General features: G+C 52.7%; 2 protein-coding genes across 8 annotated transcripts in view; both read left to right on the forward strand.

Annotated features, from left to right (window-relative positions):
- Positions 1–13,558, forward strand: part of Csnk1e (casein kinase 1 epsilon) — a 37,656-nt gene extending 24,098 nt beyond the window's left edge. For 2 of the 4 annotated variants that reach the window (XM_060389042.1, XM_021661615.2), the window contains exons 3-11: positions 1,050–1,160; positions 1,326–1,474; positions 4,663–4,891; positions 5,524–5,694; positions 6,214–6,362; positions 10,217–10,409; positions 10,498–10,637; positions 11,338–11,402; positions 12,226–13,558. In XM_060389042.1, the coding sequence (XP_060245025.1) occupies positions 1,050–1,160; positions 1,326–1,474; positions 4,663–4,891; positions 5,524–5,694; positions 6,214–6,362; positions 10,217–10,409; positions 10,498–10,637; positions 11,338–11,370 (1,175 nt within the window). In that variant the 3' untranslated portion in view covers positions 11,371–11,402; positions 12,226–13,558. Of the gene's footprint in view, positions 1–1,049; positions 1,161–1,325; positions 1,475–4,662; positions 4,892–5,523; positions 5,695–6,213; positions 6,363–6,942; positions 7,047–7,141; positions 8,661–9,419; positions 10,410–10,497; positions 10,638–11,337; positions 11,403–12,225 lie in introns of those variants that run through there. The other 2 variants (XM_021661616.2, XM_060389043.1) reach the window with 2 other exon arrangements.
- A 12,393-nt stretch (positions 13,559–25,951) lies between these two features.
- Tmem184b (transmembrane protein 184B) overlaps positions 25,952–27,534 on the forward strand; it is a 41,789-nt gene continuing 40,206 nt past the window's right edge. Inside the window, exon 1 of one of the 4 annotated variants that reach the window (XM_060389046.1) lies at positions 25,952–26,075. The gene's annotated coding sequence lies outside the window, so the exon portion shown is untranslated. Of the gene's footprint in view, positions 26,076–26,111; positions 26,285–27,534 lie in introns of those variants that run through there. The other 3 variants (XM_060389047.1, XM_060389049.1, XM_060389048.1) reach the window with 3 other exon arrangements.

Genomic DNA, 27,534 nt, shown 5'->3' on the forward strand with positions numbered 1-27,534 from the left:
CTCCGAGGAGCAGCGACCGCCCCTAACTCCCATCCTCGGCAACTTCAAACCTGTTTCCAGCCTCTGGTTTGCCTTCTCTCCCTCACCTCCCCGACCTGTGTCTTCTCATACACACAGCCCCTGGTAACTACAGTTCTCTCAACTTCTACAAGAGTCTACTTCTGACCCAGCCTCTCCCTCCCATCCTCCCTCTCTTCCAAACAGGCTCACTCCATGGCCCAGGCTGGATTCATTATATAGTCCAGGCTAGCCTGAAACTCACATGTAAACCTAGCTGACCTTGAACTGAGGAAGTTCTCTTGCTTCACCTGGGATTACAGGTGTGAGCCCCCATGTCCAGGTTGTCCTGTGACTTTTTGAACCACAGCCCCAGGCTGGAAACTGGACCTTTAAGTGTATCATTTCCTGGGTAGAGAGAGCACCTTGCTCCCAGCTGTGAGAAACCAGGAGGAGATGGGAAAAACGGTGATTGTAGACAGGCCCTTCAGGCCTAGATTCGGAAGTGGGGAGAGCTTCTGAGTCTACCCCTGTGGCCTTGACCAAGCCTGTTTTCTCATCTGTATAATAGGGTGAAGGGAAGATGCTGGGTTCCAGTTCATGGTTGCCGTTGTTACAGAGTGAGGGCTTGGTTGTTAGGCCGGTTCAGAGTTGTAGTCCCCACTGGGCTCCTGAACCCTCCTCCTCTTCTCTGTGACCCCGCACACCCGCTGACCTGCCAATCCCTAGGATTAAGTTCTGTCTGCAAGCCTTTTGTCTATCATCAACTGTTCCCCAGCCCCCACAGGCGTCAGTCTGTCTGGGTACACCTGATCTAGGGCAGTCATCTTCCCTTCCACAGACTTCCATATGCTATCTAGAAAGCCTCTGGAGTGCCCAGTGGTACCCCCACCCACACACCCCCTGGTTCCTCTGTGACCAGCGACTCCTCACTTCTTTTCGTCCGGCCTCGTCGACTGGACAGCCTCAGGCAGCCTCAGTTGCTGAATGGGTAGGGACCATGTGGTCCCTGGAGATTGACCCTACTCCTCTGCCTCCTCCAACTCTGGCAGGTGCCAACATTGCCTCTGGTGAGGAAGTAGCCATCAAGCTGGAATGTGTGAAGACGAAGCATCCTCAGCTCCACATCGAGAGCAAGTTCTACAAGATGATGCAAGGAGGAGGTGAGGCAGGGGCGGGGCTGGGAGGTGGAGGGAGGTGTGGAAGGAAAGGAGGGGCAGGGTGGGGGTGGTACAGCCTCCTGGTGGAGGAGAGCAGGGAAGAGACAATGCTGAGAACACGGGTGGGGAGCGATCACCCCTGACCAGGCCTCTTTTCCACATTCCCAGTGGGGATCCCGTCCATCAAATGGTGCGGGGCTGAGGGTGACTACAATGTGATGGTCATGGAGCTGCTGGGGCCCAGTTTGGAGGACCTCTTCAACTTCTGTTCCCGAAAGTTCAGCCTCAAGACGGTGCTGTTGCTGGCCGACCAGATGGTGAGTCCCCGCCCTTCTGGCTGTCCAGGTGACTGTCCTGCTGTGTGAGCCAAGATTCTCTTGACAGTGTCCCTGAGCCCTGCATACCAACCTTGCATCCCACCTCCAGAGGCTGGGCCTGTTCCAGGGACCAGGGGACACTGGCTACCCATTGCAGAATCCAGAGGGTGCCCCTTTAATGTGGAGATCCCAGGCTCAATTCCAAACCTGCTGCATTAATCACTTTACTCTTACTGGGATGAAACATGGGACCAAAGCAGCTTATGGAAGAAAGGATTGATTTTGGCTTAAGGTTCCAGAGAGGGAGCCCATTAATGGTGTGATGGCAGGAGCAGAGAGGTGATGTCATATCGCAGCCATGGAGCAGAGAGGTGACGTCATATCGCAAGCATGGAGCAGAGAGTAAAGTGGAAGTGGGGTGAGACATTAAATTCTCAAACTCCTCCATAGACTTTCTCCAGCAAAACCTCACCCCATAACCTATCCAAACAGTATGACCAAGCTTTTTGGAAGACATTGCCCATTTAAATCACCATACCCACTGAGTGACCCTCCTGCTGGGCCTGTGGCTGCTGCCCTGCCAAGTTCTGCCTCAGTGCCTTACCTGAAGGGAATGACTAAGTCCCCTGATTTACATCCCCGGGGAGCTGGGTAGTGCCTGGGCCAGAGCAGGTGTCAGGTCCTATAGCCCTTGATGGTGCACAGAGGAAAGCTCTCTCAGAAAGATAAAACCAGGCCACTCGCCCTCCATGAGGAGTTCACACTCACCCTTTGGTATGTCCATCCTTATCTTAGTCAGGGTTCCTGTTGCCGTGGTGAAACACCGAGACCCAAAGCAAGTTGGGGAGGAAAGTGTTAATTTGGTTTACTTATCCCCGAGTCAGAGTTCACTGGAGTCAGAGTTCACTGGAGTCAGAGTTCACCGAGGAAAGCCATGGCAAGAACTCAGAACCAGGCAGGGACCTGGAGGCAGGAGCCGATGCAAAGACTATGGAGGGGTGCTGCTTGCTGGCCTGCTCCTCATGGCTTGCTGAGCCTCCCTTCTTACAGAAGCCAGGACCACCAGCCCAGAGGCGTCACCACCCACAATGGCCTGGGCCCTCCTCATCAATCACTAATGAAGAAAATGGCCTATAGGCCCGCCTACAGCCCCGTCTTATGGAAACATTTCCTCAGCTCAGTCTCCGTCCACTCAGATGACTTTAACTTGTGTCGGGCACAGCCCTTCTCTGAGCACCCTATGTATGTTAGGGCCCTTAAATTAAATTTGTGTTAAAATTGCTTCTTTGGAGCCGGACATGGTGGCGCCCGGCTTTTAATCCCAGCATTTGGGAGGCAGAGGCAAGGGGATCTCTGTGAGTTCGAGGCTAGCTTGGTCTACAAAGCGAGTCCAGGAGAGCCAGGCCCTGGCAGAAAAAAATTACTTCATTATGGGTACATGTGTGTGTGGTTTTTGTGTATGTACTTGTATGTATGTGCTCATGTGTACATGGGAGTGCTTCCATGTAGAGGGTAGGGCGGTTGCTCTCACTTTTAAGATTTATTTAAAAGATGGGCATGGTCCCACATACCTTTAATCCCAGCACCTGGGAGGCATTGCCTGGTGGACCTCCACGTTTGAGGTCACCCTTCCAGGGCAGCCAGGGCCATACAAATAAACCCTGTCTTGAAAAGTAAAAAAAAAAAATGTTTAATTACATATATATGTAATTTCGGGCGTGTATATATGTGTGTGCCGGTGCTTGCTGAGGTCAGAGGTGTTAGATCTGGGGCTAGAGTTAGAGGCAGTTGTGGTGTGGGTGCTAGGACCTGAACTCAGGTCCTCTGGAAGAGCAATATATGCTCTTAACTGCTGAGCCATCTCTCCAGGCCCCCTAAAACCTCTTTTTAAAGTTTGACTTGTTTCATTAAAATATATATATAAAGAATGAAAAAGATAAAACTGGAATCTGGATGTGGTAGCTCACTCCTGTAATCCCAGCACTCAGGAGACTGAGGCAGGAGAATTACAGCAAGCGCAGGGCCAGCCTGGACTGCAGTGTAAGACCCTATTTAAAACAACTAAGAAAATCCAAATTCAGAACCAGGTCCTAGTAGCCCATGACAGTGATTCCAGTGTTCAGGAAGTTGAGGCTGGAGGCTTGCCAGGAGTTTGGAACCAGCCTGTGATACTTACTCAGACTCTGCCTCAAAGATAAAAACCAGAGCTGGGTTCTGGGGTGCTCGTGTGGTTCTCTGGAGGCCCTGCCTTCAGTCAGCAGTGCTATTAAAAAAATAAAAAATTCACCGACGCTTACACATACCCGCAAACCTGTACATACTTACCCAGAGTAACTACACAGGGCCGACAAGATGGCTGAGCGGTGAAGTTGCTTGTTTCCAAGCCTGAAGGCCTGAGGTTGACCCCTGGAACCCACATGGTAGAAGGAGAGAGTTTATACACAGAGTGTTCTCTTATTTCACACGCATGCCGTGGCACCCGTGTCCACAGGCAGACGTGCACAGAAATAAATAAGAAATCTTAGGATTCTGCCGTGGAAGGGGCAGATCTTGCTGTAAGCTTTAGGTCTTGGTTGGCCTACAGAGGAGAATGCTCAGCTTCTCACGGGGGGAGACCCCAAGATCTCCTTGAGGGTGTCCACGCTGAGACCGGAGGCCTGCGTCAGCGCAACCTGCCAGAAGATGTGTGCCTTGTTAATTTGAGCTTTAAAGAATTCTGTGTCTCTAGTTCTGTGTTTCACTCTGTACTTCCCACTGGCCTTGAATGTGAGGATGTCACTAATTAATTTTAAAAAAATCTCATAAAGGAGAGTGTGCTGCGTGTCTACCTGACTTTTTGGTGGCGTTTGGAAGCCGAGTGATAGTGAGGAGTCCTGCCGTGTGCCCCATCTCTCTCACAATGCCCCGCATCTAGTTGATTCTGTCTCTGACTGCCTGAGTCCTGGGAGGGCAGAGCCAGGCAGGGTGCGTAGGGCTGGGCTGCCTTCCTGCCTGCCTCTTGAACTCCGCTCTTTGTCTTCTGTTGCTCATCATGTTCTGTGAACTCCTTCAAAGTCGTCCTCATTGCTCGGGAAAGTCTGGCCACTTTTCGAAACCGCCCCTCATGCTGAGGCTAGGTCCCGGTCCCTGGCCAGGGCAGGAGCCACGAGTATCTGTTGAGTGACCTGCTGTCTCCTCCTCTCCCCCAGATCAGCCGCATTGAGTATATCCACTCCAAGAACTTCATCCACCGGGACGTGAAGCCTGACAACTTCCTCATGGGCCTGGGGAAGAAAGGCAACCTGGTCTATATCATTGACTTCGGCCTGGCCAAGAAATACCGCGACGCCCGCACCCACCAGCATATCCCCTACCGGGAAAACAAGAACCTGACTGGCACTGCCCGCTATGCCTCCATCAACACCCACCTGGGTATCGGTGAGTGAGCTGGGCCTGGGTAAGCCTGCTGTGTCTTACTGGCCAGGATGGGCCAGTGTCCCTACCTGGGTGGAGACCCCAGCGATTTTTCTGGAGAGGCTCACTGAGAAGATCCGTACTCTCTGTGGCCCAGGTCTGGATTGTACCGTGTGGACCCTTTTGTAAGCGGGCTGTGTGTCTTGCCTAGGCAGTCCACTTGAGTGGGTGGGCGATGTTTCCCTTCTCCCCCCCCCCCCCGCCCCCTTGTATACCTGGCAAGTGCAAGCCCAGAGGTTTGACATGGCTGTTTAAGGGCATGCAGCTTAACGAATCTCAGAGCCGGATTTGACGCCAGTCCCGTCTCACATTATCTCATGACCCTCCCCCTCTCCCCCCAAGCACAGGAAAGGCCAGGCCAGCGGGCAGGTGGGTGGGCGCTGCCCACCCACAGTTGCTGAGTGAGGTAGCACCTGGGCTGGAAAAACTGGCTGGAACAGACACAAGAAAGCTCTGCCTCAGGCAATCCAGAGGAGGAGGAGGAGGAGAACGGGCACCATTGAAAACAGGGTGTCTGGGAGCCAGCGGGCACTGAGGAGAGGGGTGCGTGGCGAGAAGTTAGACTGACTGGCCCCTTGACCTCCTGACCTGTGCAGAGCAAAGCCGTCGAGATGACCTGGAGAGCCTGGGCTATGTGCTCATGTACTTCAACCTGGGCTCCCTGCCCTGGCAGGGCCTCAAAGCGGCCACCAAGCGGCAGAAGTACGAGCGGATCAGCGAGAAGAAGATGTCAACGCCCATCGAGGTCCTCTGCAAAGGCTACCCCTGTGAGTAGCTGGTGGAGGTGCTATTTCCTTCTTGGGGCGAGACCGGGCCACCCACGAAAAAATGGGGCTACCTCCCCGCCCCCTGCTGCCCCCCAACCCCAAGCTGTCCCCATCCCAGGAGCTGGGATGCCTGAACCCCTACGCCCCACACCCAGTTTGTAGCCAGCAGGTGTCCCCAGCCCCATCTCCCGCCCTTTCCTGAAGGTCCACCCTTAGCCTGGATGGTTTGAGGAAGTGGAAGCCGGCTTGGGCTTAGGCCATGGTGGGACTCTTGAACAGCCTTCGAGTGTGTATGGCAGTTGTTGACCCCGGAGGGCTCGGACAGACGGGTGGCGAGCTGTGCACCCAGCCCCGCAGCACCTCCGCTTGAGAGTGGCCCAGAGCCTGCTCGGTTTTCCTCCTGCCCCTCTTCGATAGAAACCGTTTCAGGGACTGTGGGTACCTAGGGCGGCGGTGGCTGCTGGGGCTCCCGGGACGGTGAGCCTCACAGCGGCCTGTTCTGCCCTTGTGACCCACCAGCCGAGTTTTCAACATACCTCAACTTCTGCCGCTCCCTGCGGTTCGATGACAAGCCCGACTACTCCTACCTGCGCCAGCTCTTCCGCAACCTCTTTCACCGGCAGGGTTTCTCCTACGACTACGTTTTTGACTGGAACATGCTCAAATTCGTGAGTCACCGGCGGGCCCAGGCGGGCTTGGGGGACTGGACAGGGCAGGCCCTGACTCATAAGGCCAGAGTGACCTGGTGGGGGGCGGGGCTCCCACTAAATGGGAGATACGAGCTGGACGGTGTGAGTGACCTCACAGGGGTCCCAGAACCCCTTGTCTCTAGCCACCTTGGCATAGACAGGATGTGTTGCCACGGGGGGCAGGGCCCTGGGAAGGCACCACCTCCTGCCAGGTGGGGTAGGACCTGGCCTGGCCTCCAGTCCCTCTTGTGCACCTGTGGCTCGTGGATGGCACTGGCTGGACCGCCCGCAGCCCTGATAGCTGTCAGCGCTCTCCTGCTGCTCTTATTCATATCTCAAGTGGCAGCCCTTTCTGAGGCCTCTGTGGCCAGCCTGGACCCCATCAGAGCGGCTTCTTTGTTCCTGGTTATAGGACCCTGGGTCTTACTAGGCAGTTGTTCTGTCTCCCTCTTCTAAGGGTCCTGGGGGGAGGGGAGTAGGGAGAAGCATTCACCAACCATGCCTGAAGCGCTGGAGTCCGTGAAATTGTATGTCTTGTCTCACATCTCTTCTGGAAAAGGGGGCTTCCTCGAGCCAGGCTCAGCCCCGAGACAATGAAGCTCTCGCGTCACCCTGCCCCCGCCCTTGGCCTTGCGCTGGGCCCACGTACTCACCCACTTACTGGTAAGGATCTCCAAGGCCTGGCCCTTCTGAGATTTGTAACCTACCCGGCGAGCATGCAGGCTTAGCCTCAGCTGTGCTCTCTCTGTCCTTTTCAGGTGCCCGGCGCCCCTGGGCACCCAAGGACCCCCAGATAGGCCGGTGGAGGAGGTGGAGCAACTGCCCCCCCAAAGATACTGGCCTATGGTCTGGACTCCAGGGCCCCAGTTCTGACACCGCCAGGGTGTCTCAGTCCATCTCAGCCAAGCTTGAGGAAGCATCCTAACGGGATGGCGGGGTGACGCCCTGTTCCAAAGAGGATGAATGGAAAGGGTGTGACAAAAAGGCCAAGCATGGGATTCTCAAGAATGAACCAGCTGCGTGAAGGCTAGGACAAGCCTGAAGAAGGAATAGTGTCACGGCCTAGGAGGGGCTCGGGGGAGCACATCACAGGACCCTACTCCATCTAGACCCCATCATTGGCCTGTGTATTGATTCTGAGCTCATTAAATACTTCCCTTCCCTTGGTCCTCGTGTGCCTCTCTTTTCACAGAGTGGCCCTTGGCCCACTCCATCCGGCCTTGTCCTCTACACCATGATGGGCACAATCAATTTTAGGCTCCTTTTCTTTCTGGGCCCCAATCAGTGGCTGGGGACCTTGGGGACAAACATCTGTGGCTTTCATCTCTGGGGCTGGAGTGAAAGAAAGGTGGGCAGCGAGGCTCCCTTCAGGCTTGGAGCATGTTGGCCAAGGGCCTGGTCCCGAGGCTAGCTTTCACCATCACAGGATGTTCAAGGCCTTTGTCACCAGACATGTGCTACAGAAAATTAGATGAGTCCCAGTTTGCAGATGGGCCTTGGCCCTCCCTCTCAGTGAAATTCGAAGACTGGATTTTGTGTTCTCTAGACGTGTGCAGGCCACTGGAGGAGCCTCCGGCTGGATAGTGATAACTTTTCATTTACTAAAATTACTGGAAGCGGACGCTGGCTCCTCGGTCACCCACCAGATTGCACTCAGAAGCCACAAGTAGCCACTACGTCCAGCATGGCAAATGTGAACATTTGTCATCCCTGGAGATTCTCTGGACAGCTGCTGTAGATGGCTTTTTCACAGTGCCCCTTGTGTGGCTGGCCAGCTGACAAAATTTCAAACTGGACCAGATGCACCCTCCCTGCCCCCTTGCTAGTACCATGATCTCTTCCCTGGAGCCTTCTCGGAGGTAGACTCCAGAGTTCAGAGCTGGACAGCCTTTGCCTCCGCCATGTGTGACCCATCACCACGAGGCCAGCTTCATTGCCGAGGACATCTGCCGGACACACAGCAGAAACACTCACAGCCATCACCCCGAGACCAGGCCTTCCCACCTGCCCTGCAATAAACAAGCCATCACCGGCACCACGCATAAAGGCCTCAAGCAACAGGCTGGAAGGATCCACTTGACCTTGGAATGACCTCCTGTGTTCCACTCCAGGGGACTAGAATCCCCAGCTGCTTGAATCCTGGGATGTCTGTCTGAGAACACAGCCACTGTTCTATCCAGGAGGAGACAGAGGTCTGTACATCGGAGCCAGAGGCATGTGTGACGTTGACACTGACTTTTGTGTTTTCTTACGGGCAAATAAAGGCCATGAAAACTCTCTGCTGTGCTTTTCTTGACACGTCCATTGCATTGGGCTGATGCCTGTGGGGCCAGGCCTAGCCTGAACCTGCTTGAGCTGCTGAGACCCCAGCTGTCCACCTCGTTGGTGGTGACAGAGCCCTGCACCCCTAAGTGATGGTCTTAGCCTCGAGAAGCCTCCATTCCTCTAACAAGAAACCGAAATCATTGCTGCGACAGGAGGGACTGTGAGGACCACAGGCCCTTGTTTCCCTCGGGTGGGGCTGTGTTTTGGCTGAACCGAGTAGCAAACGAGAGGGTGGAAATCTGGCAGTCCCGAGCCCTGGTTTCGCAGTGGAAGATTGGGGGTGTCCAAGGAGGGTTTCTGAACAGCGTCCTTTTGAGGGACAGAATGGGACTCAGTGCTAGGACTCTGTTTATCCCCCAGATCTGTATGAGCTTTGTGACTCTGGGCAGGTCACAAGGCTCTGGCCAGGCCAAAGTAAGGACAAAAGATGTAAGCATTTCCCCTTGAGAGGGCCCCAAGACAAGAGTAAAGAATGTTAGCAGTGGTGGTGAGGTGGGGGTGAGCCTGCCTGGCTTGGCTCCTCCCCCATAGGACTCAGGGATCATCCTCAATCAAGCCATTCGGTCTAGGGGTCCTTGAAGACAGCGGCCTCCATGTTCCCCAGAGCAGCAGGGCCTCTTAGCCAGTACCTGGAAAGACAGCATTTGCAGAACCCATACCCTCGGCCCCTGAGCAGGCTCCCCACTCAGCCTGTAGCTCTCTCCTCCACAGATGCGGCCCCCCTTCTGCCAGCCCCCTGCCCTTCCCTGTGGACGGCCCCAGGACCAGCTAGGTAACTCAGCCAGGCGCTGCTCCCACATTGTGTTTCTTTCTGGTCCTTTCTCCCTTCTTCTTGGACTTGGGATGGCAGCTTATAGGACAGGCCCCCTGGGGGCCAAGGCATCTTCTCTAGCTTTGCCTGAGGACCTCTTTCCTCCACGGATCCTCTAGGCTTCTTTCTTTATCCCCTGGGCTTCCAGGTGACAGCATTAATGGGGTCCCCTAGGTCTCTTGGCTGTCATGCCATGGTAGGAGCGATGGCTGGGTCCAAGAGCCAGGGAAAGGTGGCCCTGTGATTGGGCACCGGGGGACCTTGGCCCAGTGCTGGCTCTGCCTTCACTGGAGCTGTGACTCTGAACCTGCCTTTCTCCTATGGGTATGGTCTGTCTGTCATCCAGTTGGGCCTCTGAATGCCCTTCCTGCTTGGTTGAGAACATAGAGGGGGGTGGGGGGCCAAGTTGAAAGAGCAAGATGTACCCTTAGTCATCCTGAAGATGTCAGCCAGGACAGGCTGAGCGCTCTCTGCTTCTCCGCCATGGCAGCTTCCTCTTCTAGGTGTTGGGTGGCTTGGTCCCTGTGTGCTGTGGTCTAGGATAAGCTCCGGCCCTCTTGGGGTGTGGGAACGAGGTGAACCAGCTTCCTTGAGCTGATCACCCACCTCTCGCTCCTGTCCTGTCTCGCCAGGGTTCTGGGTCATATCGTAGCATCCTCACAGGCCTGACTCACCTCCCCTTCTCGTGTTCCTGTAGGGTGCAGCCCGGAATCCCGAGGACGTAGACCGGGAGCGACGAGAACACGAACGGGAAGAGAGGATGGGGCAGTTGCGGGGGTCCGCGACCAGAGCCCTGCCCCCTGGCCCGCCCGCGGGGGCCACCGCCAACCGACTCCGAAGCGCAGCCGAGCCTGTGGCTTCCACCCCGGCCTCCCGCATCCAACAAGCTGGTCAGTAGGGGGACTTGAGCCTTGGGCTGGGCCTAAGGAGGTTAGGGGGCCGCTTGTGCCCACACTGGGCTCCCTGCCCTCCCTCCAGGCAATACTTCTCCCAGAGCGATCTCACGGGCCGACCGGGAGAGGAAGGTGAGCATGAGACTCCACAGAGGTGCGCCTGCCAACGTCTCCTCTTCAGACCTCACTGGGCGGCAAGAGGTCTCCCGGATTGCAGCCTCACAGGTGAGCTGCCCTTCCAAGCCTCTCAGGGACAGAGTGGAGGTTTTCCTGGTGGTAAGCAGTCACTGTCAGGACCCAGTCTGGGTTGGTGATGGGTGGTGGAGGTGGGCTCAGAAAAGTCCTTTGCATGATGCCTTGCCATGAGGAAGCTCTCAGCAGTTCCCATCAGCACTGATAACAGCAAGGTGTGGGGGAGGGGAAGAGGTCCTGTCTGGTAGACCCACTTAATGGCTACGTTTGGACTCAGAATGTAGGGAAAGGGGCTTGGCACAGCCCTCGCTGTGGTGGTGCACACCTCTAATTCCAGCACTAGGGAGGCAGAGGTGGGTGGATCTCTGGATTCGAGGCCAGCTTGGTCTACAGAGTGAGTTCCAGAACAGTCAGGGCTACACAGAGAAACCCTATCAGGAGAAACAAAACAAAAGAACAACAGCAAAAAGGTAGCTCTGTCCCCTCCTGCCTGTGGGAGACAAACCTCTGTGGACCCAGACTGAGATTAAATCATGGTTGGCCTCCAAGAGTGCTCTAGCTATAAGGCCAGGGGCAGCCTCAGACCCCTGACATCACACAGCTTGCCCTCAGATTGAGGGGCCCGCTGTGACAGATGCAGCTCAAGGTGGGAGAGATTTGGGGAATGACCTAGGCCATCTGCGTAAGGACTTGTCTTGAAACCTCCCCCATCTCTCTGCCCACCCCCTTGAAGACAAGCGTGCCATTTGACCATCTTGGGAAATGAGGAGAGCCACCACGGACCAGTGTTTTGCTTAGGTAAGTGTCTACTGCTGGGCCCCCGGGTAGGAGGAAACCGAGTGGTACATGAAGTGGAGGAAGTGACAGGTGGCACTGTGGAGGTCCCCCTCCCCCATCCAGGTCTCTTCACGGAAGCTTTAGATTTGAAAACCTGCCGTCCAGGCTATGGCTTCCTACAGACACTGCCGAGTTTGTGCGTAGTAACACTTCTGGGAAACCCTATTTTAGCCCTGAGTTCTTCTGTCCTCGTGGCTCCCGGGAGAGACCAGGCTGTTGGCCACACATGGACTTCTGGGGTGTTAGCCTGCCTCTGCCATTTAGCTGTTATTAAAGCTAGTTTGTGCAAAGCCTAAAAGGGGCCAGAATATAGAAGGACCTTGGTGTTTTTATGCCCAGGAAAGGCTCCCTGGCCAAGGCGAATTGGGCCTGGACTGCCTGTGGCTACCTGAGGCTTGGTACTGAAATACACATACATCAGCCTGGTTTGGGGAAGGGGCCACAGGTGCCTCTGGTAGTATTAGCTAGGGACTGAGCTCCCTGGAGAATGGCTGTCAACAGGCAGTAGCTCACTCATTAAGGGGTGTGGCTTCACACCAGGGTTCCTTAAACAGATTGCACTCTGTAGAAACTCCCCCTAGTCCATTTCAGGCAGACAAGTGGCTGGGATGGCCGCTTGGCCCACCAGGGCAAAGGAGAAAAGTTCCCCCTCTTGGGTTAGTGGAGCACTATGTGCTGGGCCTAAAACCAGACCCTGGGCTCCAAGAGGGACAAGAAGGGGATCTGGTGGCTGAGCAGACTGAGGCAGCCAGGCACTGACCAGACGTGTTTATTTCCCTTCTAGTGTCTTCACTGCATTTTCTTTTAAAAGAAAAAAAAATGAAATAAATTACAATAAAATAAAAATAAACAAAGGACAGAAAGAAAGAACCACTTAAATGAACAAAAAGGAAAAAAAACGAAACAAAAAAAAAACAGAAAAAACCCACAACCCAGCACAAAGTCGACAATGAATTTTGTTTCTTTGATTTATTTTGCCAATGGCAAAAACACAAGATGTCCCAAGCACTGAGGATTCTTGTCCCCTCGCCTCGCTCACTGCTTCCAACCCGAAGGCTGCCAGCACTCCTCTGCCGACATTGGGTCACACTCCAATGGCCACCTGTCCTCACCACCACCTGCCACGGGCCGGGCGTCGGAGGTGCCTGAAGAGCTCGGGTCGGGGAGTGGTTTGGCCAGTCAAAGACAAGTTCCGTGAGATTTCCTGAGCCTTGGATCCAAGGAGACACACACGGCCGGCAGCCCCTCGGCAGTGACAGTGGCCAGTTTCGTATTGGGCTTTCCCAACGTCCCTCTTGAGCATCCTGGTTCCCTGACCTGTCACCTCTCTGCAGAGACCTGGAGGGTGCAGTGGATGGCGGCCATGATGCCGTGTGCGTGTGTGTGTGTGTGTGTGTGTGTGTGTGTGTGTGTGTGTGTGTTTGTGTTGAGTGTGTGTGAGAGAGAGAGAAAGAGAGAAAGACCTGTATTTTCCAGAGCAGCAGGTGTCCTGCCAGCACCTGCCTGGCCAAGTTTCTGTTCTCATCCCCCTAAAGTCAAGGTGGGGGGGGACAATGACCTCCACATCCCTCAGGGCATAGAGTCCTTGCCACCACCTGTCCCCAGATGCCAGTGTGTGGCACCCCCATCTTCCATTCCTGATCTTAGGCAAGTTCTTGGAGCCTGCTCCCAGACGGCGCGGGCTCTGGGTCAGTTCCCTGGTCCTACAGTCACCTGTGGTCACCCTTTTTCCCAGGCCTGACTTCCGAGGAGGACCCTGGGTCAGGGCTAAGTGTTGAATTTTCCCTTCCTGGTTAACACCTGTTGTTTTTTTTTTTGTTTTTTTTTTTGTTTTGTTTTGTTTTACTTTGTTTTTTTTTTTTTTTGTTTTAATTTTATTTTTGTTTGTTTTTTCGGTGTGTGTATTTCCTAATTTATTTACCTCTTTTTCCCCTTCTTTTTTTTTTTAATTAAAGAGGAAAACTTTTTATTACTTTGTAATTTAAAAAACTGAAAAAAAAAATTACTGAAGAACTTTGGGGGGAATTTTGTACTTTTTTCCTGTGTAAATATTGGACTTTTTTGAGCTTTATTGTGGTTGTTAATTTGAAGTAATAAAGTAGAAAAGGACAAAGTGACGTAGGCCACCCTTTGTCCACCTCTTTGCTCTTGGGGTTTCTCCTCAGCTGACTTAGCAGGGACAGCACATCAGAAAGGAGGCAGCTGTGGCTGACCATTGTGACCTGTTGTCACGTGGTATGTCCAGGGGCCTTTGAGAACTCAAGGGACACAGTACAGCCTCTGACCTCTGACCTCTGACTGCTGGCTGAGGAGTGCACTCAAGATGGTGCGGGGTCTGTATCATGAAAGGCAAGGCTCTGGGGTGTGCCCCCCCCCCCGGCCCAGTATTTCATGTTATCTACAGGGGAGTTCTGTGGGTTTGGGACACTTGTTTCTCAACCAGAAACCAGCCTGTAGTCACGGCCTTGGTGACAGAGCCCAGGCCTCTTGGTGACCTCTCCACTGACTGTGGAGTTCTGGGAGGGGTGATCCCCACTGGCCCTGGTGAGGTCCTGATGCGTGTTGTCTTTGTCTCACTGCATGTAAACCGTGTCTTCGTAACTCAGGGGCCATTTTGCTATAGGTTTTATCCTAGGTGTGCCCTGGGAGGGGTGGGCACCCCAGGAGGTCTTTCAAAGCTCCCCCACCCCGAGGGTCTCCTGCTAGTCCCTCTTGTGTGTGTCTGGAACAGGGATGGTTACCCACCCAAAGCCGGGGAATTGAAGGTTGAATGGGGAGCAGGTAGGCAGCTGTTTGCCCTGAGAAGTGCCATTTCATTCATGCACCCTTGCTGGCTGGGGTGCGGGGGAGATGGCGGCTCTGCCCTTCCCTGCCCAGAAGGTCCAGAGCCACAGCGTGGCCCTGAGAAAATGGAAATGGAAAGCTTACCTGCTTCCTTCATAGTTTTCTCATATTGTACAGTGGGAACTGTAGGGTGCTTTTTGTTTTGGAGAAGAGGTGGTGGTTTGAGACTGGGTCTCTTGTAGCCCTGGCTGCTCACTGACTCAACGTGAGGCTGAGAATGGCCTTGACCTCCACCCTCCTGTTGATTTTTTGTTTTGTTTTGTTTTGTTTGAGACAAGGTTTCTCTGTGTAATAGCCCTGGCTGTCCTGGACTTTGTAGACCAGGCTGTCCTCGAACTCATGAACTCACGAAGATCCGCCTGCCTCTGCCTCCCGAGGGCTGGGATTAAAGGCGTGCACCACCATGCCCGGCTTGAGTTGTGGTTCTTAATGGCTCTAACGTTTCTATTTTTGCTATATTCTCGAGTACGTTTAAGATTCAGAACAGGGCTGGGGGTGGTAGTGCTGAGAATAAAGGTAGCAAGGCTGACAACCTGAGTTCAGTTCCCAGGCTACCCATTTGGAGGGAGAGAACCTACTCCTGAGAGTTGTCTGTGCCATGTCCTGTTCTCTCTCTCTGACACAAATTTTACAAAATATAATTAGAAACTTGAAGATCCAAAACACTTCTAATATTAATATTGCCATAAAAAAATAAACCCCTAGCCAAACATGGTGGTGGATGCCTTCACTCTCAGCATCGGGGAGGCAGAGGCAGGCCTGGTCTACATAGTTCCATAGTGAGTTTCATAGTGAGGTCTTGAGGATACACAAATAAATTTTAAAATACACATACGGAGTAAGTAATTTAAAAATCGTGTTTCCTTGTCCTTAGGGTGTATCTTGATGTGTTGTGAGAGTAGGGAGCGAGAACGTGACTTGAAGTCATCCACGGAGTGGCTGGCTCATCAGTTTCAGTGAGTTAGTGTGCCATCTCCCGGTTTGGCTTCATTTATCTGGAGGTGAGCTGTTCCTACGTAGAGAGCCCTTATTAACTGGAATCAAAGCAGGTTGGGTTGTGGTAACCAGTGCATTGTGGTATGAGCCTGGGGTACAGATAAGGAGACCCTGTCCCCCCAAAACAAAAGCTAACACCCAAAGCAGTTGCAGTCAGAACCAGCCCTGATCCTCCCTTGACCCTGTTGCCTACTCTTCCGTGGCCATATGAGGGAAGTGAAGCCAGAGGACACATTGACCATGGTTAATTATTCAGGCCAAATAAACAGACACCAGGAAGTTTTACTCAGACCGAGGGCAGCCATGCCATCCGGTGAGTCACTGTCACTCACGCAGCAAACATCACTGTGGGGCTCAGAGATATTTGCCATGTGCAGGCCAGAGGAGGAGCAGGGGATGGATTCCAGAGAAGTAGGTGTCCTCTCTGTGACCCCGGACGCCATCTGAGTTTCCTCTTGTGGGAGGTGAGGTTGGTGATGCCAGCTTCCAAGAACTGTCAGGAATAAATAAGAGTGTAACCGGACACGGGGCATCAGTGCCGAGCCGTGACAACCGAGCACAGCTAGTGTCTCATAATCTCTCATCTGGTTACAGACGCCAAAGCAATAAAAGGGGACCCTGCTCCACAGCCTGGTCTCCGAACCTTCGCTCTAGCCAGGCGCCTGCACATGGTTGTCAAGGGAAAGACTCTGGTGAGGAAGGTGGCTCATCTCCTGCTAGAATGCACTGTGAGCTGGTCGGGGCTTGTGTGTCAGTGATAGATAAAGCTCCTGCCCAGCCTATGTGAGGCCCAGGGTTCCACCAACAGCACGGAGGATCGTGTGGGCGGCCCCTGTCAAGCAGGGTCAAGGGAAGAAGGGATGGTGTATGAGGAGACGATGCTTGGCCTGAACCTTGAAATGGGAGGTTTGGTGGAGCTGAGTGAGCGAGCATTGTTCTCAGCCTGGGAAACAATGTGGAGAAAAGGTCTCATTTGACATTTTTGGGGGTGTTGGGGGAAGGACAGTGGGAAGCGTTAAGCAATCCATGGCAACTGAGGAGGCTGAGGTCACATTATGTAAATGTGGACCTGAATGAATCCAGAAGGCTCGTCTACTTCCTATCTGCAAGTAGATCATCTTTAAAAACAAGAGAGACAAAAACAAGTGAGTGTGTGTATACACTCACACATGGACATGCAAAAGGCATGTAGATATGCATTCTTGTGGAGGCCAGGGATTGATGGTGAGGGTCTTCCTCTATTGCTCTTCATGTTATTTTCTGAGAGAGGGTGTCACTCAACTCCAACCTCTCTGAATGGCTACATTGACACCAGCATGCCTCCACTTACCCAGCATTGGTGTTGATAGGTGTGTGCTGGGCATGGAACTCAGGTATTCATGTTCGGGCAACAGAAACTTGGCAGTGATTTCCTCCAACCCTTTCTCTCTTTAATTTTTCAAATTTTTGTCTTCGTTGGTGTGTGTGCACGTGTTCCTGAAGGTGCCTGTGGAGGCCAGAAAGGTCGTGTTGGCTCCCTTACAGCCACTTGATGTGGGTTCTAGGAACCAAACTCCAGCTTCCTGTGGGAGCAGCCAGTGCTCCTGACCGCTGAGCTCTCTCTGCCGTGAGCAGTGTCTTACTCTGTCCTCTTACTCTGTAGCCCAGGCTAGCCTTAAATATACAGCGATCCCTGAGGCTGGAGGAATGGCTTGGTGGTTAAGAGCACTGGCTGCTCTTCTAGACAACTGGGGTTCAATTCCCAGCACCCACGTGGCCACCCACAACTGTCTGTAACTCCACTTCCAGGGTCTCTGGCAAAACACCAATGCACATAAAATAAAAATAAAGAATATATATTTAAATGTACAGCAATCCTATCTTAGCTAAGATCACAGGCACTAGTGGATACCCCCAGTCAGCTCATCTCCCAGAGCCCCGGCTTCCTCATCTGTAAGAGGAGCATTCATGCCCCTCAGGTGCTGCCGTCTTCCCTCTGCTTGGCCACCTCAGTGCCCACTCCCCTGACTTTACATCAGCTCCTCTGTGAGTTGGAGCAGACATGATGGATGTTCATTTGAGCACAGGAGTAGGCGGGGGAGACTGGAGGAAGGAAGAAGGGCTAGGGAGTTAAGGCCGCCATCCAGGCCGGAGGCAAGGATGCTTGAACTGCCAGCAGACTGGGAGAGGGAGATCTGGAAGCTTTGGGGTTTATTTCTGGAGGATGTGAGAGCAGGAAAGGTAGGAAATGGGCCAGGGAGGGGCTCTACTGGAGGGACAGAGCATGTTGGAGGGGGCTGGAACACGGGTGATGGTCAACGGGTTCAAATAAAGTTGAGGCTGGTGGAAAAGAAGAAGCTGACCCTTCTCCCTTTAGCTCCTTGAATTACTTATTTATTTATTTATTTGAGTGTATGTGTCCATGTGAGTGTATATCAAATGTGTGGGCGGGTACCCAGAAGCTGGAGAGGACACTGAACAAAGCTCAGGGCGTCCGTCCCGAAGAGTAGGTTGCACCCTTAACCACTGAGCCATCTCTCCAGTCCCAGGACTCCTTCATTCTCTTGAGACAGGATACACAGCCGGGTGCCCGTTCACTGAAGGCTGATAGGATTGGACGGTGTTCCACGCAGCCAGTGAGCAGTTTTGTTGATGTTACAGACCCATCCTAGGGCTGTAGTGAAGAACGCTGCCCCTTTAAGGAAGCTCCCCCGGAGACCCCCACCAAGGCGCTAGTAGGTGGCAGCCTGGCTCCTCCCCTCCCTTTGGAGGATGCTTCCCAGGTAATTACACCACCCTGGGGCCTTTCAGTTCTGCACCTACAAAGCACCTGTGATTCTAGTGAGCCCCACCCGTGCTTTGAAGTGAAACCATCCAGGTTTTACCCTGGGCAGGCTGAGACTTGGGGCATCCAGGTCTCCAGGACTCTCCCCTCAGCTCCCTACACATCCCCGGCCTGCAGGGGAACCTCTCTTGTGTTAGTCGCTTTTCTTCCTGTTGTAACAAAATACCAGACAGAGGAAGCTTAAGGGAAGATTCCTCTGGGCTCCTACAGTGGGGTTATAGGCCGTCGTGATGGGAGCGTCATGGCATCAGGCGCGTTGTGCCCACACTCAGGAAGCCCAGAGATAAATGGCGGTGCTCCGGCAGGTTGTCTCTCTCTGTCCAGCTTATAGGCCGATGCTGCCCTCTTCAGTTAAACCTTCCTAGAGCCACACCCGGAGGTGTCTGGAGTTAGGCCCAGAGGTTCTAAATCCCTTCAAGTTGACAAGGATTAGCCATCAGCTTCCTTTCCGGAGGGCTGTGTTTCCGGCTCTCAGCCCCTAGAGGATCAGCCCCTGGACCTGCCTCCATGAGCTTGTCTGTCAGTGCAAGGGCTTCACCTCTCCAGCACCGTGTGGACAGGTATGGGTGCAACCTGGAAACACAGAGTTCATCAGTCTTTGTTCTGCTTCCTGGTGATCATCTGTGTCCTAAATGTCACCACCTCAACAAGAAGGGTTGCCTGAGTTCTCTCTTGTTGACCCGTCCCCAGGTTGGATGATGGGAAAGTGTCCCAGATTCATCTCACAATTAGCCATTACACTTGCTGTGTGCAGGGTCACTCACTCAGGGTGACATTTGCAGAGTAACATTGCGTCCCTGTGCCTCGGTTTCAGTCACTGTTGTTTGTTAAGTGAACAAAGCTCTGTGAACCTCTAACTCCGGTGCCAGGGGATCTGAAGCCCTCTTCTGAGTTTGGGTCCCAGCACTCACAAAGGGTGTGAGGCTCACAGCTGCCTATAACTATGCAACTCCAGAGGATCTGACCCCTGTGGCCTCTGCAGTCAACTGCACACAACCACACATAGATGCATGTACACACATACACATAATTAATAAAATAAGAATTCTTTCTCTTTGTTTGAGTGTCTCATTCTGTAGCCCTGGTTGGCCTGAACCTTGCTATATAAACCAGCTGAACTCACAAGAATTCACCTGCCTCTGCCTCTGGAGTTCTGAGATTAAAAGAGTGCCCATAAAATAGCTTAAACAAAGAAATTGCCAGCTGGGTGCACACCTTTAATCCCGGCACTGGAGGAGGCAGAGGCAGGTAGATCTCTTGAGTTCAAGGCCAGCCTGGTCTACAGAGTGAGTTCCAGGATAGCCAAGGTTACACAGAGACATATTTTAAATTGTACACAGTTTGCACAGATGAGATACCCAGGATGTGTGTTGTGAATAACATTTTTTCTTTGGTGAAGGAAGATTTATTTAGCTGGGCGTGGTGGTGTATGCCTGTAAACCCAAGCACTCAGGGAGCCAGAGGCAGGTGGATCGCCGTGAGTTCAAGGCCAGCAAAGTGAGTCCAGGATAGCCAAAACTACATAGAGAAATGCTGTCTTGAAAAACCAAAAACCAAAACAAATAAACAAACAAACAAGATTTCTTTATATTTATGTGTACGTGGGTATCTGTATATGTCACATGTACACAGGTGCCTGTAGAGGCCCCAAGAAGGTGTCAGGGTCTCTGGAGCTGGAGTTACAGGTGGTTGTGAGCTGCCTGACGTGGGTGCTGGGAACTGAACTCTGATCCGTGCAAGAGCAACAAGTGTTCTTAAGCACTGGGCCATCTCTCTGAGCCTTATGTTCTCTTTCTGTACTGGGAACTGAACCTAAGACCCTGCCAAGCAAGTGAAAACATTAGTACTCTGTAACGGAAGTTTTGGTTTCTTAAAAAACAAAACAAAACAAACAAACAAACAAACAAACAAACAAAAACAAACCTCAGTTATGTTACGTCAATATATTTTTGTTTTAATCCCAAGTGTGGGATTTTAGTTTGGCCTTTAATTTGTCCACAGCTGATAACTGCCTCCTGTGGGGTGTGGTCTTTGCCAGCTGATAAGGGCCTGCCTCATGCAGCACACAGAGGGATGTGGTTTAGGACTCTGAGCCAACAGAAAGAGAAGGTGTTGACAGTTTGGAGAGGTCAGACAGACAGTGCGGAGGCTTGGAGGACTGATAGGGAGAAATATTTCAGTACAGCAGCTTGGAGGAGACTGCTTGCTGCATTTGCTGTTGACAGAGCTTGCTATAGCCCCAAAGAACCCATCGACCCTAAAGAGCCGGAAGAAGTAAAGGGATCTGTGACCCCTCTCCCCACTAACCTTTTCTCTCTTAACCTACATTTAAAGGGTTGGTGCTAGAGAGGTAGAGGCTTAAATACCCCAAATAAAATAGAGTTTAAAAACAAACGCAACAGATCTCACTAAATTGCCTTAGCTAGCCTTGAACTCACTCTGTAGCCCAAGCTAGTCTTGAACTTTCAACATCTTGCTGAGCCCAGCTCTTTTCTTTCCTCTTCTTACCTTCCCTAGTCTCTCTTCCTCTCCTCTTGTCTCTTTCCCCACTTTTTATTATATTTATTTTGTGTGTGCACATGTGTCAAAAGACAGCTTGCAGGAGCCTCTCCTTTCCTTTCACATGTCAGGTCTCAGGATTGAACACAGGTGGCCAGGCCTGGGCAGCAAGCACCTTTCCTTACTGAGCCACTTACCAGCCCCTCTCTCTGTTGAGACAGGCTTTCCCTGTGTAGGCCAGGGTAACCTGAACACACTATTTTGTCTAGGTCGGCTTCTCCCAACTTGTGACAATCCTCCTACTTCAGCCTCCTAACTGTCAGGATTACAGGTGTGAGCGGCTACAAGCAGCTTTCCTCTTTTTTTTTTTTTTTTTTCAGTACAGGGTCTCATGTACTTGAACTTGCTATGTATCTAAAGCTGGATTTGAACTCTCAAACTTCTGCCTCCACTTCTCAAGTGCTGTTGTTACAGGCATACTTTCATCTAACCAGACTGGCCCTGGCCCTGAAAGAGGGCTTCTGGTACAGCTTAGGAAACAGAGGTTTGGCAGGACCTTAAAGTCTTGCCTGAGGTTGCTCTGCCTGTCAGTGTCAGAGCTGGAGTTCAAACCAGGTGGCTTGGCCATTGTGCAGGCTACAAGCCTCCCTGTCCTGGTGGCTCTGCCCTACTTCCTGTTTCTCTGCTCTGGTTAAGGTTGCATTTCAGTTCCACCCCTGCCCTTCTTTTCGGGGTGACCCCGGGAGAGTAACCTCAGCTTCCCCTCTGGGAAGGTTTCCTACCCAGCGCCCCTTCTCCTTTCTGGCTGTGATACTGACATTCTTAGGGTACTGACCAAATCCCTCCCTGGGTTCAAATGAGCTCTCTCCACCTACAGCTTCTCAGGGAGGGGCCTCATCATGCACAGCATGTCCTCTCTTCTCTGATTGGCTCAGAGATGGGGACCCTTATCACCAGCCAGGCCAATCAGGTAATCCTGGGACAGAGTGGAATTCATGGGAAAGAGGTACACTCTCAGTCAGTGGGGTGAAAGGGCAGCTGGGAATGTAGCCAACACATACCACACACACACACACACACACACACACACACACAAAGGGAGTGGGGGAGGGAGCAAGAGATGGAAGGACCTTGACAGAAAGGCACCCCTTTTGGCACTGTGTGCTCCCTCAAATCTCAAATCCTCCACCTTGTACTTTCTACTTAAGAGAGCACATCGCCTCTGTGCTTAGCTTGCTTTGCAGAAGGTGTCAGTCTGCTGCGACCAGAAGGGGTGATTCTTGGATTGGGGGCCTCAGCAGCCTCTGCTCTGGACACAGCAGCAAAAATACTGGCGGATGGGGAGACTGAGGCTCAGAGCAGCAGAGCTATGTGCCTAAGGTCACTCTGCTGGGAAGCACTCCTGCCTGCTGCTCATACTGACGCTCTGAGCACATGACTGGGCCTCCTTCATGTACCTGGAGACTCGCTGGTGACACGGTGACACGGTGACACGGAGGCTGTGGACTGGCTGGGCCCCTCATCAGCTTGCACAACAGAGGCCTCTGCTCTCTCCTCACTTCCCCACCAGAAGCAAGGAGTGGACTGGAAGAGGAGTAATCTTATATTGGGCTTAGGTCCCCTTCCCCATAGGGAGTAGACTTAATGTCGGTGGCTATTTACTAAGCCAGGCATGGGAGGACGCAAAGATAAACTGACCCTGCATCCCTGCCCTCCAGAGAGCCTCTATGTCCCCTGGCAGACAGATGAATTGTAATGCACGGTGACGAGAAAACACAGATGGGGATAACACATCATTTCTTTAAATAACTCTTCGCTAAGTTTGAAAATATTACATGCTTTTGAAAACAAATTTTGGAAAGTTAAAAAAAAAATCGCTACTCATAACCCTGTCACTTAGGAGGATCTTTTGATGGCCAATCTGCTTTAGCTCCTGCCAATCTTTTCCCTTCAGCACTTTTAAAAAATGGAGTTCAAGCCGGGCTGCCACACAAACTTTTCCTGCCTTTATCATACAACAATATTCCTAATACATATATATATATGTTGCTATTTTAGAAGACTTGGGTTCAATCCCCACATGGCAGTTCATAACCATCTCCAGGACCAGAGGACCTGGCACCTTCTGAGGGCACCAGGCATGTGCATGCTGGCAAAACACGCGTGTACATTAATAATAATAAAAAAAGACAAGATAGGTTGTTTTAATATCTACACTGAATGCCATTGTATGGATCACTCAATTTCTTTAGCCTCTCTTCAGTGGCTGCCAGGTTGCTTCTAATGCTTCCTTAGGGAAAAGACAAATTAAGCAGAACAGGGAGCTGTCTGTAATCCCTCAGTCTGGGAGGCTAAGGAAATTGGAGGCCGGTGTGGGCTACATATTAAGTTCCAGGCTAAACTGGGCAACAGAATGAGGCCCTTTCTCGAAACAAATATACCAGAATAGTAGCTGTGGCATAGCTCAGTGGTACGGCAGCATGGCCTGCACGCAGAGGCCCTGGGTTCTAGTCACTGTAGCAAGAGAAATGAATAAGGATGAAAAGGAACAAGAAACTGGTGCCTGCTGTGGTCCCTAAAGGAAGCTGGTGGTCCCAGAATAGAAAGGGGGTGGAACTGCGGGCGGGGAAAGATGGTTCTTCCTCATTGATGGGCAGGTGAGTGGCCTAGGCTTTGAAGCAGGCTGAAGCAGGGTGTTGGCCACAGAAATTGAGAGAAGAAAGGCGAGAGATGAGAGATCTTTGAGTAGAAAGAACAGGCGGAAGGTTGAGAATAAGTTCCCATGCAGCAGGGGAGGAGATGTGTGGTTACCTTTGTTTTCACACTTATTTATTTCTGTGTTTATGTATGTATGGGGAGGGGGGGCAGGAGTCACATGCCACAATGCCCTACTGGGGGCCCGTTCTTTCTTTCCATCACGTGGGTCCTAGAGTTCTAACTCCAGTCCTCAATCCTGGCAGCACGCGCCTTCACCACCGAGCCAGCTTGCTGGCCCTCATCTTTTTAGAAGGCCCAAGTGGTGAGAGGAGCTTTTCCTTCTAAAGAGGATCAGCCAGCCCCAGATCCCCAGCACCACCTGCCAAAAGCTCTGCCACCAGGTCAGGTGACTTTCTGTTTGGGGGCCCTTTTCTGGCAATGCATGACTAAAAATACTCACCAGCTGCCTGTGCCCCTGCGAGACAAGGCCTCTGTAAGTTGAGGACCATAAGTACCCCTGGGGTGCAGGGACCAAGAATCTGGTTTTGGGTAGAGTTTGGCCCAACAGCTCCGCATAGGGCAGGGACTATCAAACCAGGTCTGGTTTGTTTGTGGTGTAGATATGGTGAGAGTTGTGGGCAAGGACTTTTTACAGGGTGTGGTGGTGCGCGCCTGTAGTCCCAGCACTCTGGGAGGCAGAGGCAGGTGGATCTCTGAGAGTTGGAGACCAGCCTGGTCTACAAAGCAAGTCCAGGATAGCCAAGGCTACACAGAGAAACCCTGTCTTGAAAAACAAAACCGAACAAACAAAGGTATGTGACACCACCGCCAAATAAATAAATAAATAAAGATTTATTTATTTATTGAGTAACTGTCTTACAATGTAGCCATGGCTAGCCTAGAACTTGCTACACAGGCCAGGCTGGCCTTGAACTCACAGAGAAATCACACAATTCCAGCTCTCGGTAACCCCTCAGCCCGGTTGAGTAAGCCCAATAAACTCACTGGTTCATAAACTCACTGGTTCATCGAGGGAGAGTTGTGTGGAATCTTTTTGGTCCATTGTGGGTACCCACCTGCTTGGAGGGAGTGGTGTCTGTCTACATCTCCCCAGAAAAAGTTAATGCAACAGTCTTTCTGGAACTTACGTTCTCCTGGAAGAAGATGAAAAATAAGAGAAAAGAAAAAAAACAATGGACACATGTTAGAAGTTAAATTTTATTGGGAGAACGGGACACAGGAATGTGTTGATTACAGAGGGCCTGTGAGGGTGCAGCCATCTTAACTCTGGTAAGAGATACCTCTGTCTCAGAACAATGCTGCCTCAATTTCCCAAGTGAGGCCATCGGAGCAAGCCTTTGAAGGCATGGCTGGGGAAACTGCAATCCCAGCAGAAGGGGAAGGCTTGGAAGCTGAATGCTTACATCTGACTGTAGGGACAGCAAGAGGCCAGGTGTCCAAGGTCAGGCAAGACCGGGGAGGGAGAATGTTAGATTAAGACCGGTGCCAACATCTGAAGATGTTGGCTTTTATTTGGAATGACACGAGGAACTAGTGGAGGGTTTTGGGCAAAGTGTTATAGTTTAACTTTTGTGGCATCACCATCACCATCATTATCATCTTCATCGTCATCGTGGTGAAAGGATCAAACCCAGGGTCTGGTGAATGCTAAGCAAGCACTCATTGGCTCCCCTGACTTAGATTTTATTTTAAAGGAATCCTTCTGATTCCCACCTTGACACAGACCTGCAGAGGACAAGGCTGGAAAATAGGAGCTGTCTCAGAAGAAGTTCACAGTACCTGGGCAGAGCCTGGACCACAGGGTAGCAGTGCAGAACGAGGGAGGAGGTCAGAGTCTAGGGATACAGAATGTCCTGCCCAAGCAGGTGGGGCGGGGCGGGGCGGGGCGGGGCGCGGGACGGAGAGGGGAACTCAGAGATGGTTTCAGACCTCCTGGCTTGGAGACTAGAAGCAAGGATGGGGGAATGCTTTGAAGAAACTTGTGTGGAAGGGGAGGCGGCTGAGCCCTCTTAAGTAAGAGGCGTCGGCAGACAGTTGGAGCGGGAGATAAAAATAAACTTGGTTGCATATTACGCATTTCACTCAACTGGGTGAGACGTGGGGACCTCACAAATCAAAATGGGGTGGGGGCTGGAATGACACCTCCAGAAGTCGGTTAGTTAGGCTGCCTGGAACGAGGTGGGGCAGCTCCCCCGGAGCTGGGTGGAGTGGAAAGAAAAGGCCTCTTTTGGTGCTTTGCAGCCTCATTTTGCGCAACTACACAAAACGCTCCGTGGAAGTCCGTTCCATGGTCCCACACCCACCCTCCACTTCGCAAACGGCCACTAGATCTCGTTTCACCTCCGGCGTAGGCGCAGATAAGGCTTCAGAGAATTGAAGCGCTAGCCAGCCCGTGAGTGTCCAGGGCAGTCTGTACCCCGAGGGTCAGTCTGTGCATCCCACGACTGTGATGGGTGGAATTCGGACATCCGGGCTTGGGTCTCTCCCAGTGCGTTTGCAAGTAACCAGAGGGCCGAGCCGTCCTCCTGACCCGAGATTCGCGCGTGGGCATTCTCAGAGCGCGGCCCCTTTAAGGCTCCGCGAGTGACCTCAGCGGGCGCGCTCCGGCCCCGCCCCCGCCAGCGGCGTTCCGACTGCGCAGGCGCGTCGCGGCGGTCCTCGGCGGGGCTCAGGACGCGCCAGAGGTGGCGGGGATACCGGGCTGCGGCGCCGCCTGCTCCCGCCTGCAGTCGCCAGCGCCATGGGCTCCTGAGGTACCCGGGCGGCGGGATGAGCGGGGACTGCGTTTTGGAGACAGTGCCACTCTGGGGACTTCTCGCGGGGAGGATGGGACTCAGAGGCCCCCGCGCGGCCCGTGGGTGTGCCCGCTCCGCCAGCGTGGCGGGGCCCTGAGTGTAACCGGACCTGCCCGTGGGGGAGCAGGGGTGGACGGCGCGGGACCCAGCCTCTTACCGGTGGAACTGTGAGTGCCGCGGTGGCTGCAGCCTGGCACGATCGAATGGGGCGGGGATGCGTCCGTCCCTGGTGCGGTGGCCTTGACCTGGCCGGGTGGTCGGCCCTTGAGGCGGTACACGCGTAAATGGGGGTGTGCGCGCGCTTTGCACACAGGTCAGTAGACTTGGAGGGGGACAGACAGGAATCTGAGGCGCCCAGGATGTTGGTCTTCAAAGGAACCCCAGAGATTGGTTTGAGCGTGTGCATCCGACCTGTGTGTTGTGCCTATTTTCTTGGGCACGCCCTTGAACACCTTGCTTGGATAGGATTCCGGGGCTAAGGGGCCTCAGGCAGTGGCAAGGCAAAGGAGTATGGGGAATGGGCTCGGATTTCTAGTCGGTAGCCCTTCTAGGGTGCTGTGCGAGGCTGGACAGCTCATCCCTCCTTCCCTTGCAGGCCTTGATGGGGCAAAGCAGGTGTCTGCCTGCCTGATACCTGTGTGCGAGGTGAAGGCCCATGTATTATTCATCTGACTGCCAGGTGCTTTATGTAAGGAGAGAAGTAACAATCTGTGCCCCAGAGGCTAGTGCTGCAGACTCAGCCAGCACACGCGCACACACACGAAACATCAGGGGAGGTGCAGGTCTCAGAGGCCTGGTTTTCTTGACAGGCTGTTTGCAGCATCCCTCTCCTTGTTAGCAAGTTTGGTGGGCCTTTGGACCTTGCACATCTGAACATCTTGAGAGTTCTGTGAGGTTCCAGAGTTGGAACCCTGGGGTGGGGGAAGCCCCAGAAGCCAGGCTGATGCTCACCTGCACACAGATATGATGATCCCAGGCATCCGGGAACTCTCAGGTGCTTGGGCAGAATCAGACTTGGAAATAAGTAACTATAGGGGTTCCAGAAACACCAGACAAAGGCAGAGGCGTGCAGAGGTGGGGTCAGTGCTGTCTGGGGGTGAGGGAGAAACAGGCCAGCAAAAAAAAAAAAAAAAAAAAAGAGTTCAGCACAAAGGACAGTTGAGTCGAGGTGACTGACATTCCTCAGAGGCTTTTTGCTTTTCATGTATATTTTTCCCAGTTCGTTCTCACAGCAGCTGTGGGAGTATTGAGCATAGTTGTGGGTGAGGAAACTGAGGCTGCAGGTCGAGGGGGGCGGAGTGGGATGGGGATTTGTGATTCGCTTGTCGGCGTGATACTGGTAGGTTCTGGGAGGGTCCATCATCCCTGAGTCAGGACCTGTGTCTTGCCAAGTTGCCATGTAACTTACTGTGTGCCA

This window comes from Meriones unguiculatus, chromosome 8, assembly GCF_030254825.1.
Source record: "Meriones unguiculatus strain TT.TT164.6M chromosome 8, Bangor_MerUng_6.1, whole genome shotgun sequence".
NCBI lineage: Eukaryota > Metazoa > Chordata > Mammalia > Rodentia > Muridae > Meriones > Meriones unguiculatus.